Here is a 16,740-nt window from a genome sequence, read left to right as displayed (position 1 = left end):
TTCATATGTGCGTCAAGGCAGGTGGTCAAATACTTTTGTCAGTATAGTGTGTTAATGTTGGATCCTCGTGTCAAACAAGGCCAAAGTGTCAAATAAGGTTCATGCATTTGGCAAAGAGCTTGCATGCAGTTTTGGATGCCTCTGAATGTTGTATTTACCGACACCAGCAGATGACATGGCACCCCAAACCATCACCCGACCATGCAAATTTTGCATTTCCTTTGGAAATCGAGGTCCCAGAGTCTGGAGGAAGACAGGAGAGGCACAGGATCCACGTTGCCTGAAGTCTAGTGTAAAGTTTCCACCATCAGTGATGGTTTGGGGTGCCATGTCATCTGCTGGTGTCGGTCCACTCTGTTTCCTGAGATCCAGGGTCAACGCAGGCGTCTACCAGCAAGTTTTAGAGCACTTCATGCTTCCTGCTGCTGACCTGCTCTATGGAGATGGAGATTTCAAGTTCCAACAGGACTTGGCGCCTGCACACGGCGCAAAATCTACCCGTGCCTGGTTTACGGACTATGGTATTTCCGTTCTAAATTGGCCCGCCAACTCCCCTGACCTTAGCCCCATAGAAAATCTGTGGGGTATTGTGAAAAGGAAGATGCAGAATGCCAGACCCAAAAACGCAGAAGAGTTGAAGGCCACTATCAGAGCAACCTGGGCTCTCATAACACCTGAGCAGTGCCAGAAACTCATCGACTCCATGCCACGCCGCATTAACGCAGTAATTGAGGCAAAAGGAGCTCCAACCAAGTATTGAGTATTGTACATGCTCATATTTTTCATTTTCATACTTTTCAGTTGGCCAACATTTCTAAAAATCCCTTTTTTGTATTAGCCTTAAGTAATATTCTAATTTTGTGACACACGGAATTTTGGATTTTCATTTGTTGCCACTTCAAATCATCAAAATTAAATGAAATAAACATTTGAATGCATCAGTCTGTGTGCAATGAATAAATATAATGTACAAGTTACACCTTTTGAATGCAATTACTGAAATAAATCAAGTTTTTCAAAATATTCTAATTTACTGGCTTTTACCTGTAAATACTTCTGTCTTTATATTTTCCACGGGACTATTTTCCCAACATGGACCAGTAAGTAATTTAATTCTAATTAGCCGCTAAAAAGACAGCTGCATTGCAACATTACAACTTGGTTTGAGGAATATTATTGAATATATTTCCATCTAATGGTGGCATGTGCACAATATTATCAACGTGCTTTCTTTCTTTCTCTATATTGAACAGAGAGTGGGCAGGTGTACCTAATGTTGTGACCGGCGAATCCATACAAGCCTATTGTTTATAAAGATTATTCTTGACAGAGAATGAAATAAAAAGTGGTGATGTTTGTCTTAAAGATACATTTTTAACAGTGTACATTTTCAAAAGATAAAGTCTGATACTTTTGGAGCGGGTGGTGTGTGGAGGGTTTTACTTGCAATCTGGGAATGCCTCCACACACAAACTACAATGGCTTTTACACGTGACTGTGAAGCAGGCTTTAATTTAAAAGGTATACCAATGCACATCCAATATATGTTTCTAGACCACCAGAAAGAGTGAGTGGATTAGAATCATCATACGTCCGTTTTCAAGCGAGACATTTTTCAAAATAAGGGCACATCCATGTAGGAAGAAAATCTGAAAAATACACACTTTCATACACATCATAACATGTTCGGAGGGAAGACAAAATAATGACTTTTTTTAAATATTTGTTTGGATTTGACCACTTAGTGACACAACAAAATTGAAATGTCAGCTGAGAATACTGAAGGCAAACATCTGCTCGCAGGAGTGTGAAACTGGCAAGAGGTCAAACATCTGGAAACCTACGACACTTGATATGTGTGGGTGTGTGCCATTTAATCAGCAGGGAGATTATTGGTGTTAGCCTGTCATCAGGTGTGAAGACAGTGTGAACAAAGGCAGCAGGTAAATATCAGCAGGTGAGACACCAACATATATTTTACTCGGAAACTGGTCAGCTTGAGCATTTTATTAAATATGGAAAAGTACAGTGAAAGTTTGAGTATTTGTTGTCTGGTCACACACTAGCTGCATTGATTGTATGACCATCACATCTTTTTAATCACTGAAATGTTCTTACAGACAGAAATGCTTCAGACAACTAGCGCTCGCTACAAAAAGGCTGTGTGTGTGGTGACCAAAGCAAACAACTACGTAGCTGCAGTGGTACCTCAGGTTCGTTAGTAATTCATTGTAAAAGGTCAGATGAAGACCGAATGGTACAGAAAAACTAAGCATTTTTTCTTTTAAGAAATAATGTCGATCAACTTATCTGCTCGAGACACCAAGAAATATTACCACAAAATACATTTTAGAGAGAAAATATTTGGTTTTACATGCAGAAAAACAAATATTCAACATCACCTTCACCTTTATTTAACTCTTGTTGGCGAAGACGTCAATGAGCAAACAGAGAGGGGGAGGGAAGAACCACGCCTTAGTACTTTGCTTCCAGTTCTTTCTTGAAGTCAATAAGGTTTCTTGCCTTCTTTAGTGTTAGTGCTCAAATGTTTCTTTGGCTGCACGGTTGGTTATTTGGCAGTTATTATTAAAACATAATTGTTTTTTATAAAAGCTCATTGACTGAGTCACCAATCCAAGGGATTCTTTGCTTGGGTACTTGATTCCGTAAAATGATACGCAAGCAAACAAACCAGATTGTTATGTTTGGTCATTCAATAACCGAGAGAGTATACGAAAAGAAGGGGAAACTTTTGGAGAAATTTCAAAAGTGAGGCATACAAAAAGTGACCACTCACTGTATAGTTATCGCTGAAACAACTGTCGTAATGATCTTACGTTTAATGAAGTGTTTTCTTCGCAGTCAATGGCAAGCATCTAGTTAAAATGCTCAGAAGTTGGGTTGTACTCAATCTTGCGGAAAAAAATCATTTACGTTTCCTGTGTTCCGTACTGCTTCTGATTTTGCTGTGATAATTATGACTGTTGTGTTATTACTCGCAAATCTATTTTATAGATTACTATTCTGCATGTCACAAAATCCCATCAAAATAAATGGGCAGTGTTTTAAGACAAAGTTTTTATGTTTTTAAGTACAGGTTCGGGCACTATTTATGCACCAGCACCGTATCAAAAGTACCGATTTGACCTCGGTACCGGATTACCGTATTTTCCGCACTATTAGCCGCACCTAAAAACCACAAATTTACTCAAAAGCTGACAGTGTGGCTTATAACCCGGTGCGCTTTATATATGGATTAATATTAAGATTCATTTTCATAAAGTTTCGGTCTCGCAACTACGGTAAACAGCCGCCATCTTTTTTCCCCGTAGAAGAGGAAGTGCTTCTTCTTCTACGCAAGCAACCGCCAAGGTAAGCACCCGCCCCCATAGAACAGGAAGCGCTTCTTCTTCTACTGTAAGCAACCACCCGCCCGCGTAGAAGAAGAAGAAGAAGCGCGCGGATATTACGTTTCATTTCCTTTGTGTGTTTACATCTGTAAAGACCACAAAATGGCTCCTACTAAGCGACAGGTTTCCGGTTCATGAAAAGACGCAATCTCTCCATCCGCACACGGACTACTATTTCACAGCAACTGCCTAAAGACTTTCAAGAAAAGCTGGCTACTTTCCGTGCATATTGTAAAAACAAGATAGCTGAAAAAAAGATCCGGCCAGAGAACATTATCAACATGGACGAGGTTCCACTGACTTTTGATACTCCTGTGAACCGCACTGTGGATACAACGAGAGCACGTACGGTGAATATTCGCACCACAGGGAATGAGAAGTCATCCTTCACTGTGGTTCTAGCTTGCCATGCTAATGGCCAGAAACTTCCACCCATGGTGATATTCAAAAGGAAGACCTTGCCAAAAGAGACCTTTCCAGCCGGCGTCATCATAAAAGCTAACTCGAAGGGATGGATGGATGAAGAAAAGATGAGCGAGTGGTTAAGGTAAGTTTACGCGAAGAGGCCGGGTGGCTTTTTTCACGCAGCTCCGTCCATGTTGATATACCACTCCATGCGCGCCCACATCACGCTGGTTTTTAATATATTATTAAAGTTTGACTGACCTATCTGACTGTTTTTTTGACATTCCTTTAGCGCAGTTAGATGCGGCTTATAACACGGGGCGGCTTATAGGTGGACAAAGTTTTGAAATATGCCGTTCATTGAAGGCGCGGCTTATAACCCAGGGCGCCTTATGGTGCGGAAAATACGGTATATGTCAACGATACCCAACCAACAGACTACTGAAACCCTTCTCTGAAATATTCGGACATTACAAGCAGAATGAGACAAAAAGGCACAGAGCCGTTAGCCACACTTCATGTGGCATCATAGTGGTCACAAGGACAGCACTTTAGGTATCAGTCCAGCTGTTCTGAAATAGTATAAGTTTTGACCTCAAATTTGCTAATTAATATTAATGGCTAATATTTTTATCAGTAATTGGATATTTAATATATACCAGTTATATAAATACAAATACAATATGAATACCTGCTGTGCTGTGAAATATCCTAACACGTCTATTACAATAAATAATAAAAACTACACCCCATACACTAAACAGGTGTACAACTAAACACACACAGGATGCGGAGAGACAACTGGTCACCATGGAAACCACACCTGACACCTAGTCCGCCGACTCGCAGCACCCTCAATGGTCATTCAGATGTTTAGAAGCAGAAGGAAAATAATTTCATGATACAGTCTCTGAAAAACCAAGAGGACAAATCCCACAATTTAGTTTTGAATCACTAATTAACATTCTGGATACGTGTGTGTACATGTGTGTAGTACCTGGCGAAGGGGATGTATGAAAGGCCATACCTGCAATAAAAAGCACTCAGTCAGAATGTTCATTAAATAGTGTGATCAGAAGTTTACATAAGAAAGCAGTTCCGCCAAAGAAGTGGTCAAGTATCCAACTAGAATAGTGCTCGGAGCTTGTTGGTGGTTGCAAACTTTTTTAGGGTCATAACTTAACCGAATACAGTAATAGTGTAGGTACTACCATGTGAAAAAATTAAAACTGATGGTAATTGTCAGTTAATCTGCTTTCCAATATGATCTATAGATAATGGTTCATGGGTAGATATCTAGTGGATGAAGGTCATTGTTTAAAAATGGACTCTGCACTTGAGTTTAATATGCAAATACAACAGTTTTTTAAGACATATTGTCATCTTGTGCTTTTTGGAGTTAAGTTTAAAATAAAACACTTAAAATGTGAATCACAAATTCATAGAATCCCAGGCTAATGCAATGTTGATTAAAAAAAGAAGTGAGTGAGGTTTCCTCCATGCATACCTCCCATGAAAGCCAAACGTGTTTCTTTCTGTACTTTGAGGATTATTTAGGATTTTGTATTGGCGTTCTGGGCTTGTGCTGAACTTGCAGGCCAGTTAGACCAGAGCAATAATGCAGACGTTTGTCCAGAATAAAATGAACGTATGAAATCAGAATCAGAATCAGAATCAGAATCAGCTTTATTGTCATTACGCAAGGTAACGAGATTGAGGCCATTCCATACAGTGCGATGTGCGCATGCTAGAAAAACAATGTGCAAATATATAAAAATATAAAAAATGTATTTATAAGACTACTTTCTATGCATGTCCAATTGGCCTAAAAATTCATTTTTTTCTGCCGACAATTGCATTGGCTGGTCGACATCGGTATTAGAAATGATGTTAGGCAATATCAATTTATCTGATATTTGTAAAAAAGCCAACGTCTGACATCCCACTGGCTGATTTCAAACTGTTTGGAAGTATTTTTCTATAATTTCCCATATACTGTATGTACAGTATGTGTCAACAACTGTCTTTGTGAAGGCTTCAGTGAGCTCACTCCCTCGCTTTTACAATGAAGAGCAAACCAAAGAAAAACTCCAGACTAGTGCTACACATGCCCTGACATCTTCTAATTATTTTTCCCAAATATATAGGATCTACTTTTAGACATTTCAATGACATGTCTTAAACTTAATACTTTCCTCAGAAAAAATGCTTTTCTGCTAAATACATTTCACCAATTATTTTATAATACGTTTCTTCTTCTGTAATGTATCCCGTTACATATGTGCAATATGTTGTATACACCACCTTCAAATATAATCTTATTCAAATGAAGCCCATATGTCACAATTATACAACACAATGTTTTGGTTCACTTTGCCAAACAAAAGCAAAGGTTTGGTGGTCTTTAAGGAGTAAAAGGTATTCATTTATTATCAATTAATTATTTTTGAAACATCTGATTTTCAGCTGCTCCATTAAAGCTTGTTTCAAGACCAACACTCAACTCATAACTTGGATTCAGGGTGAAGAATCATGTACTGTACAGGAAGCATACCTGCCAACTTTTGAAATCAGAAAAACCTAGTAGCCAGGGTCCAGGGGCCGCAGGCCCCGGTAGGTCCAGGACAAAGTCCTGGTGGGGGGTTTGCCCCCCGACGCAAAATGATTATTAGCATTCAGACAGGTTAAAATGTTGCTAAAACCATCACTTTTCTATCAGTCACAGTGACTTTTCAAAACAAAAATATTACAGCAAAAATCATATGGGTTGATTGACATGTTTATTCTGTAAGCTAACTTCAATAGTTTGAAATTATTTTGACAGTTAATGCCAGTTATCCTGTCAACCTTTCACAAGACTTCCATTTGTTAATTGAAAGTATAAACCCTTTTTACAGTGAAAAAATGGTAAAACAGTACTAAACAATTCCATTAAAAAAAAAATTGGTGTCATTATTAACTTTCTGTCCAAGCTTGTATAATCTACTGCCTTGTTCAATTGTAAAAAATATTCTGTGCCTAAAATTCACATTTCTATCACAATGATCATACTGTAAACATGGTAAGCTAACTTCATTAAAATTAATAGTCCTGTCAATAGCATGGAATTACAATTCAAATGTAGTTTTTTTGTAAGCCTTTCAAAAGAATTCAAAATATGAAAAATTAATGAAAATGAATTGAAGCCATCAGACACTTGAAAAGTGGCACATCACATCTCTAATGTAATCATTTGAACTTTTCAACAGAAATAGCACTGCAAAAATATTAAGGACATACTTCTGTATTTTGGTAGTTATGCTGTCAACATTTAACAAGATTTCTTCAACTTGGACTTGAAAGCATAAATAGTATAAACACTTTTAACAGTATAACAGTACTAAACAATTCTAATAGATAACATTGGTGTCATTACCTTTTTGTGGCTAAAATCCAAATTTATTCTATCAGATTGATCATACTGCAAAAATGATATGGTAACTTCGGCATTTATCACATCCAAAGAATCTGTTTGGGCGACGAAAAACGTTGAAAGTTTTCCACTTGTATCGCTAGCAACGGCATTAGACTTGTGTTTTTTTGTCCCAACGTGGTCTTTTACATCGCTAATTCCTCCGTGTCCGATCGAAAAATCTTGTCTGCACAAGGTGCAATTCGCGTAGTTTTCACCCTTTTTGGAACGGATAATTATTCCCGGATAGGCTTTTGAATATTCTTCACGGAATGACTGCAGTTTTCTTTTCGGTTTAAGACTCGTTTGCGACATCTAGCCTCAATCATTACATTGATGTCAATGGTACATGTACTACTTAAATTACCATAACTTGCTCGATTTTCGACCAATTTACAAACGTTTGCCTTGTTACAAATCTTATTACATGTAGATATGACATAGGATGCTGTTGAAATTACCTCTTTCGCTTTAAAAAAAAAAAAAGACTTAATTGTGCCACATAGTTGTGTAGGGTCAGTGTTAGTTAGTTCTCTGATTATTTTAAACTGTTTCAGAATACATTATTAAAAGCTATTTTTAACATTTTAAAAACAAAATTCAAAGATTATTTCATTAATTTTATGGCTGAATCAAAAGAAATTCCATAAATTAGAAAACAAATGTTCAAGAAGAAGTGAAAATATAAAATAATGTTATTGCTGGTGGACCAGTTCTGGCTAAAAGATGTGATTATGGTGTTTGTTGTCTTATTATTTATTTGGCTCACATTTTGTATTACCCTGTATTGTGTTTATGTGCTATGAAATAACCTTCATCAGCGCGCGACATTTTTTTATCCACTTCTTCCTCCGTAAATCTTGATACATATTGACGATGACCCGCCCTGCTATACTTCTGATTGGCTCTGAGCATTTTTCAGCGTTTTTCGCCTGACCAATCAGAAAGAAGAGGCCGTCTAAGCATACCCGCCCCCAAAGTGCCAAAAAGAAACATGACAGCGCGAGGAGAGATGCCAGGAGTACACAGAGAGCGCGCAGAAAGGCACCGCGCGCAAAATGGTGTCGCGCACGCGCACAAAGTGGAGAATCAGCGCGCGATAACAGTTTTTATGCGCTCGGATTTTTGGCACTAATGTGACGCCATACAACTGGTGCTTCGTGCTTGGCAGCGGTGCTATAAATAGCCTCGCGCATGTCATTCGGAATGGCTCGATAGGAAGTTACGGGAAGCAGTGTCGATTGTCATTGTTGTTACGCGTTTTCGTGAATAAAACTTTTTTTTAAATATATATTTTTAATTAATGAAAAACCGTACTTTTTATCACTGCAACCGTAACCCGGAATAGGTTGATGAAAACCGTACTAATTAGGGGAAAACCGGAGTAGTTGGCAGGTATGTTATCATTGAAAATGTCAGGTAAAATTCTATAACATGCATGCAAAGAACTCAGAAAACATTTCCTATTTGGCAACTCTATCCTATAGCCACGCCCCCTCGGGTATTATACTTCCAGTGTTGTGACCTTTGTTTACAATCCGTCACGCCAAAAATATACCTTCTCGCTGGCTACTAATACATGCTCTAGAACTTCAACTGGTTGTAAACTTGTGATTTTAATCAAAGCTAAGCTACTCTCGGCCCAAAGCAACTGTGCTCTGAAGGTGTCTGCTCCCTCACACTGCTAGCAAGAACTGGACTCAATGAAAGAAACAACGTGGTATGGCTCCCTGCTCTTCATGCACCGTTCTGAGGACTGTGTCCGCCAGTTAAAGCAGAGTCATTTCGTAACTTTTGCTAGTGTTAGCTGTAGCGAGCTGACTTGCCCAGTTTGTAGCAGACCAAAGCGGCCTACAAGCCATTGGTTGAGACGCATAATAGATTTAGCCCTTTAGCTAGTCCTACGCACCAGTTTACCGGGCACCACACCTTAGTCATAGGATACTCCATCACTCGGAACATACTGCTTAGTAAACCAGCCATAATTAGGTGTATTCCCGGGGCCAGAGCACTCGACATTGAAGCTAATCTTAGGGAGCTGATTTGTAGCAGGCCTAGTAAACACGCACGACAGGCTAATCACACCACTAGCTAAGCGGACATAGTTGTACACGTCGGCTCCAATGACACTAGGATGAGACAGTCAGAGATTACAAAGAGGGACATAGCTCGGACTTGTCTCGGCATGGAGTACTCGTCTCTGGGCCCCTGCCTGCGAGAGGCAATGATGAGAGGTATAGCAGATTAGTCCCGCTTAACAAGTGGCTGGCTCGCTAAAAATAAGAAGAATCGTCTACTGTATGCAAAAAACAAGACAACATTCGAACTATTGATTTAATCGGAAGTGAATTAAATCAACACCCCCACCCTCATATAGGATAAGACAAAATCTAATTATTTGACTTGCCGGCGAGGCTAGACCCACACAATATGTCTCTGCATGTGTGCATGAATGCTTACCAGGTGAATGCTAAAAACTGCAAGAGACAGAACAGCAGTGCAAGACCGAAGCTCTTCCACTAAAAAAACAGAGGTTGGTGAAGGCATGCTTCCTCTTATCCACCATGCTTTGCTTGCCAAACAGAATGAGTTTCTCACCCAGAAAGCTGCACATAAAGTCAGAGCCAGACACACCTGTAGAGAGACAAGACAGACAGCTTATTGCTTCTGACATACCTCCAACCTGTCTGTATCCTCTAAGGATGTACTGAAGTATTTCACTGTCTTTTAATGGCTGTTTACTTTGTCTTCAAGCAAGTTAAAAGATCCCTGTGTCATGTACAGTTTGAACAGCATGCACCAGATGACATCCCAGTATTCTCACCAGCATTATGATGGTGGCAAGCGCTCGTTCTTTGGCACACATGCTCTTTAACTGCCTGCACGGTCCCATCAGGAACATGGTGCTGAAACCACAGCAAAAACAGACAGGTTACATTAGGGCTGGGCGATATATGGAATATACTGAATATATGGAATATACTGGATGTATCGCAGGTTTGTCTCTGTGTGATATAGAAAATGACTATATGGTGATATTGGAGTATACGTTCTCACGCAGTTGCTTTTAGCTGCGGGCATTACACTACACTCACTCTTTCTTGTCTCTCCTTCTCACAGAGACATAAAACAAGCGCACCTTCTTACAAACGTCACATGCTGTCGTGCGTGCAACGTCACACATCCTCGCTGTGCGTATAGGTAGAGACATGGGTAACGTTAGCTGTGGTGCGAGTGGTAATATGAGAGAGAGAAGGTGCGAATCTGGTAACAAATGGAGGAAGAAGAATGAATTCCTAAGAAAAACAGCAGGGGGTCCATTGTCTGACGGTGGTTTGGCTTCAAGCGGGAAGATGTTGAACAGACAACTGTAATATGTCAAGTGTGCGGCAAAAGTGTTGCTACAAAAAGTAGCAGCACTGCTAATTTGTAGCATCATTTGAAAAGTCACCCGCTAGAGAATGTAGAGTGCTTGAAACTCTGCATGTCAACATCTCAGTTCGGTGCCACACCCACCAAATGCCCAAGTAACCATCTCCGGTTCAACACCGTATGAAACAAATAGTCAACAACAGAAGGAGATAACATCCGCAGGAACCTACCACATAGTGAAGGACATACACTATTTGATTTCCTATTATGCAGCATTTTTATTTCACACTTATTGAAATATCTTGTGTGACATCATGCACTAAAGTGCACTTTATTTGTAGTAACTATTGTAGTGGCGTTCTGTACAAAAAGTGCACTTTATTTTTTGATATGTCATCTTAGTGACATCATGCACAAAAGTGCACTAATAGCTTGTTTTAAAATGTCTCTGACAATCTTGCACTTTGTTTGTGCCACTGATTAATAACTGTTTAATAAATACACTTTTGCTCAATTGACTTAGTTGTGATTTCCCTCTCTGCATGAAAGTTTAAAAGTAGCATATATTAATGCAGTATGAAGAAGAATGTTTTAATGTAGACACATAGAATCATCATACTGCTGTCATTATATGCATCAAGTGTTCATTCAAGGCTAAGGCTAAATATCCACATATATATGATGTATCATGACATGGACTAAACATATCCACATATATATGATGTATGGTGACATGGACTAAACATATTCACATATATATGGTGTATGGTGACATGGACTAAACATATCCACATATATATGGTGTATGGTGACATGGACTAAACATATCCACATATATATGGTGTATGGTGACATGGACTAAACATATCCACATATATATGGTGTATGGTGACATGGACTAAACATATCCACATATATATGGTGTATGGTGACATGGACTAAACATATCCACATATATATGGTGTATGGTGACATGGACTAAACATATCCACATATATATATATGGTGTATGGTGACCAGTGTTGGGTTAGTTACTGAAAACCAGTAACTAGTTACAGTTACTAGTTACTTTATTTCAAAAGTAACTCAGTTACTAACTCAGTTACTTACACCAAAAAGTAATGCGTTGCTGTGAAAAGTAACTATTTAGTTACTTATTTTTTTCCCTTTTTTTTAAGGCTCCCATTAATGCCCTTTTAGCCTTCATTTCAGTACTGTTATTGCACTGGGGAATAATACAATGTGTTGATCAACTTGACATGCATTTGCATCACTGAACTCAGAAAGCAATGTGGTCTACATACAACACACAAAGACAAAGATATGTTTCAAAGGGCCAATTTATTTCAGGCCAGAACAAATTGACAAAACTATTTTAAATAGCTGCAACATAATGGCACTTTAACTTTAACTTTAAGTAGATAGGATCTTTGATCCAAGACACAACTTACATTTAACTAAAATGTTATTTTCTTTGTGCTCGACAAAAGAAAAGTATTGAGAATGTCTCCATGTTAAGAAACTCGACTTCTGGCTTCGCCATGATGTCTTGTTAGTTGTTATGAGAGTAGCGTATGTGTATGTGTGTGTGTGTGTGTGTGTGTGTGGCCCTTTAAGATATGACAGCATGTGAGGTGAGTGACGTCAGTGAGTGAGTGGGCGAGAGAGGTGAGGGACCGGCGACAGTGAGTGCGTGCAGGTGCTCTAGCTTGGTGGATGGCTGCGTCCAATAAAGTCACAAAGTTGCAACAAACCGCCCGTCTTGTCATTCACCCTCAGCTGTAAAGACCCACTGCCGGGTAAAGTGAAGGTTGTTAGCCCCGAAGACGTACATAGGCCCTGGAGGAACGTCTCCCTTGCGCTCCTCAACTGCGGTATGGTAGTCTCCCCCGCCCCCACCCACACAAAGCACGCCTTTTCTTTTCCACCGCTGCAATAAAACACACTCAGATCTTCTGTTTCTATCCGATACTACATGAAAAATAACGTAAAATAACGCAGTAACGCATCATGTAGTAACGGTAACTGAGTTACTGAATATAAAAAACAACGCGTTAGATTACTAGTTACCGCCGAAACTAATGGCGTTACAGTAACGCGTTACAAAGTAACGCGTTAGTCCCAACACTGATGGTGACATGGACTAAACATATCCACATATTCATAAAAGGCCATATTGCCCAGCCCTAGGTTATATGCTGTATTCACAGAACTTTAATGGTTGAAATGTGGTCAGAACGGAAGTACCTGGCTAGAGCACAGATGTTTCCTACACTGTAGAGGACAGCAAAAACCGCAAGTCCAAACGCTGGTAACCACAGCAAACACGTGCCCTGAAACAAACAAGCTGTTACCTTGGAGACAGCAGCACAAGGCAACCAGGTGGGCTGCTACCCTGGCAAGCGCCACTCCCACTCACCAGCCACTCCCACTCACCAGAATGGAACACAGCACACCCAAAATGAAACAGATGAGAAAGCCTTTCATTCTTGTCCCCCAGGCTAGCGTTGATGCGTTATTGGCTCTCTAAAGGGAAGACATAACCACAAGTTTGACAGGCTTGTTTACTCAAACTTAAAATAATATCTCACATTGAAATCATCAATCGTGTAAAATAATAGGCATAATGTGAGTTTAGAATTAAAAATTGAATTTTTGAATGATTAATAATGTAATATACTGTTTACATACTCATTCATTTCTTTGTGTCAGCCAGCCATGGATACATTCAGAGCACATCAGAAAGATTTGGCACTTTGTTTTTAATTTTAGATTTGATGCCATTTGCTTGCCCTCCCTCACAAACACATTAGAAGAGGGCTGTCTGAGTGGCTTGTAGTTAAAACTATGGACAGTTGATGGCATAGTTCTTCTGCACAGTCGGAGGCACATCACATTGCTCATGGAAGGGGCTTTTTAATTTACTAACTATAGCCAACAACTACTCTGACAAACAGACAAATGGTCATTGAACAGAATGACGCAGTGTTGACGCTAAGAATTTTCAAAATGGGGTCCCAGGGACCCCATTAAGTCATAAAAATGGGGTCCCACAGTAAATTTTTGGGGTCCCACTTTTTTGTAAGCGTTTTGAAAACAAATGATAAATGTATGCATTATCCTGTTATATCTCACATTCTATATTGTGTTTTGGAAAAAGGTTGTCATAAACGTTATTTCATTCATTAAAGAAATACCGTATTTTTCGGACTATAGGTCGTTTCGGAGTATAAGTCGCACCGGCCGAAAATGCATAATAAAGAAGGAAAAAAACATATATAAGTCGCACTGGAGTATAAGTCGCATTTTTTGGGGAAATGTATTTGATAAAAGCCAACAGCAAGAATAGACATTTGAAAGGCAATTTCAAATAAATAAAGAATAGTGAACAACAGGCTGAATAAGTGTACGTTATATGAGGCATAAATAACCAACTGGTATGTTAACGTAACATATTATGGTAAGAGTCATTCAAATAACTATAACATATAGAACATGCTATACAATCTGTCACTCCTAATCGCTAAATCCCATGAAATCTTATACGTCTAGTCTCTTACGTGAATGAGATCAATAATATTATTTGATATTTTACGCTAATGTGTTAATCATTTCACACATAAGTCGCTCCTGAGTATAAGTCGCACCCCCGGCCAAACTATGAAAAAACTGCGACTTACAGTCCGAAAAATACGGTAATACAGAAGAAAACACATTTTCATGCATATATAAATGTACTCAGTTATAAACATTCATTTACTTTCTTCTTTCTTCACATAACATAATATATATACATACATACATATATATATATATATATATATATATATACATACGTACATACATAATATAACATGTACAGGTAAAAGCCAGTAAATTAGAATATTTTGAAAAACTTGATTTATTTCAGTAATTGCATTCAAAAGGTGTAACTTGTACATTATATTTATTCATTGCACACAGACTGATGCATTCAAATGTTTATTTCATTTAATTTTGATGATTTGAAGTGGCAACAAAAGAAAATCCAAAATTCCGTGTGTCACAAAATTAGAATATTACTTAAGGCTAATACAAAAAAGGGATTTTTAGAAATGTTGGCCAACTGAAAAGTATGAAAATGAAAAATATGAGCATGTACAATACTCAATACTTGGTTGGAGCTCCTTTTGCCTCAATTACTGCGTTAATGCGGCGTGGCATGGAGTCGATGAGTTTCTGGCACTGCTCAGGTGTTATGAGAGCCCAGGTTGCTAAACTCATCGACTCCATGCCACGCCGCATTAACGCAGTAATTGAGGCAAAAGGAGCTCCAACCAAGTATTGAGTATTGTACATGCTCATATTTTTCATTTTCATACTTTTCAGTTGGCCAACATTTCTAAAAATCCCTTTTTTGTATTAGCCTTAAGTAATATTCTCATTTTGTGACACACGGAATTTTGGATTTTCATTTGTTGCCACTTCAAATCATCAAAATTAAATGAAATAAACATTTGAATGCATCAGTCTGTGTGCAATGAATAAATATAATGTACAAGTTACACCTTTTGAATGCAATTACTGAAATAAATCAAGTTTTTATTCTAATTTACTGGCTTTTACCTGTATACATACATAACATATATATACATACATACATAACATTATATACATACAACACATATAAAAAATCTCCTGATGATTGAGGGAACCCCCCCTCATGAAACAGGCCTGTAGAGATGAAATAGTCTTGTGATTTTTTTCCCACACATACATATATTGCGCTCTACTACGGTATCGAGCACTATTTTTTGGATAACCTTATTAAGACATATACATAACATATATATATATATAATATATATATATATATATATATATATACATACATACATACATAACATAATATATACATACATACATAACATATATACATACATACCATAAAATATATACATACATACATAATATATATACATACATAACACTACATATGTACATACATACGTACATATATATATATATATACATACATACCATAATATATATACATACATACATAATATATATACATACATAACACTACATATGTACATACATACGTACATATATAACATAACATATATACATAACATAACATATATATACATACATACATACATACCATAATATATTTTATTTATCATTTATATATAGATACATACACAATATATATACATACATACATACATAAACATATATACACACATACATATAAAAACACATAACATAACATATATACATGCATAGATAAAATATATATATACATAACATAACATAACATATATATATATATATACATACATCCATAACATATATATATATATATATATATATATATATATATATACATAACATAACATATATATACATACATAACATATATATATATATATATATATACACACATATATATATATATATATACACACAACACACATATATATATATACAACACACACACATATATATATATATATATACACACATATATATATATATATACACACACACACACACACACATATATATATATATATATATATATATAATGTATATATATATATATATATATATATATATACATACATAACATATGTATATATATATATATATATATATATATATATATATATATATATATATATATATATATATATATATATATATATATATAACCCCGAAAGGGACAAGCGGTAGTAAATGGATGGATGGATACCATAACATATGGTAGCAATACAAACCAGAAAGTAAAGTGATTACAGCCCTAAATCAAGATATGTTGTTAATGTGCAAGGTTTAGGTCAAAGACAAAGAAGACTAAAGTTACTTTTCGTGAGATTATTGTGAGTGTGACGGCTAACTTGGGTTAGCCGCTGGAAGCTAATGAGCTAACAACAAGTGTTACCTCCAGGATTCCTGCCGCGTCCGAGTTGCCGTCATCCTCCCCGCTCAGCACCTTCTTTAGTTTGTCCATTTTGTCTTCTCTCTAAGAAGCAAAGAAGTGGCGGGCAGCTTCTAGAAGTAAAAACTCAGGTGTGCAATTTTAGTCACGAAGATGTTTTCAACAGGTGGCGACTG

General features: G+C 37.4%; 1 protein-coding gene across 2 annotated transcripts in view; it reads right to left on the bottom strand.

Annotated features, from left to right (window-relative positions):
* The window catches only part of LOC133571096 (vesicle transport protein SFT2B-like), a 19,048-nt gene extending 2,308 nt beyond the window's left edge, over positions 1-16,740 (bottom strand). The window contains exons 1-8 of one of the 2 annotated variants that reach the window (XR_009810273.1): positions 16,568-16,740; positions 13,075-13,164; positions 12,886-12,971; positions 10,091-10,172; positions 9,865-9,900; positions 9,727-9,785; positions 4,813-4,842; positions 4,639-4,725 (exon numbers count right to left, since the gene is read on the bottom strand). Coding sequence is in view for 1 of the 2 variants with exons in the window: in XM_061924151.1 (XP_061780135.1) it covers positions 4,689-4,725; positions 4,813-4,842; positions 9,727-9,785; positions 9,865-9,900; positions 10,091-10,172; positions 12,886-12,971; positions 13,075-13,164; positions 16,568-16,636 (489 nt within the window). In the remaining variant the exon portion in view is untranslated. Of the gene's footprint in view, positions 1-4,007; positions 4,726-4,812; positions 4,843-9,726; positions 9,786-9,864; positions 9,901-10,090; positions 10,173-12,885; positions 12,972-13,074; positions 13,165-16,567 lie in introns of those variants that run through there. The other variant, XM_061924151.1, reaches the window with a different exon arrangement.

Source organism: Nerophis lumbriciformis, linkage group LG28 (assembly GCF_033978685.3).
Source record: "Nerophis lumbriciformis linkage group LG28, RoL_Nlum_v2.1, whole genome shotgun sequence".
Taxonomy (NCBI): Eukaryota; Metazoa; Chordata; class Actinopteri; order Syngnathiformes; family Syngnathidae; genus Nerophis; species Nerophis lumbriciformis.
The sequence above is the reverse complement of the archived record's forward strand: the minus strand, read 5'-3'. Positions and strand labels throughout refer to the sequence as shown.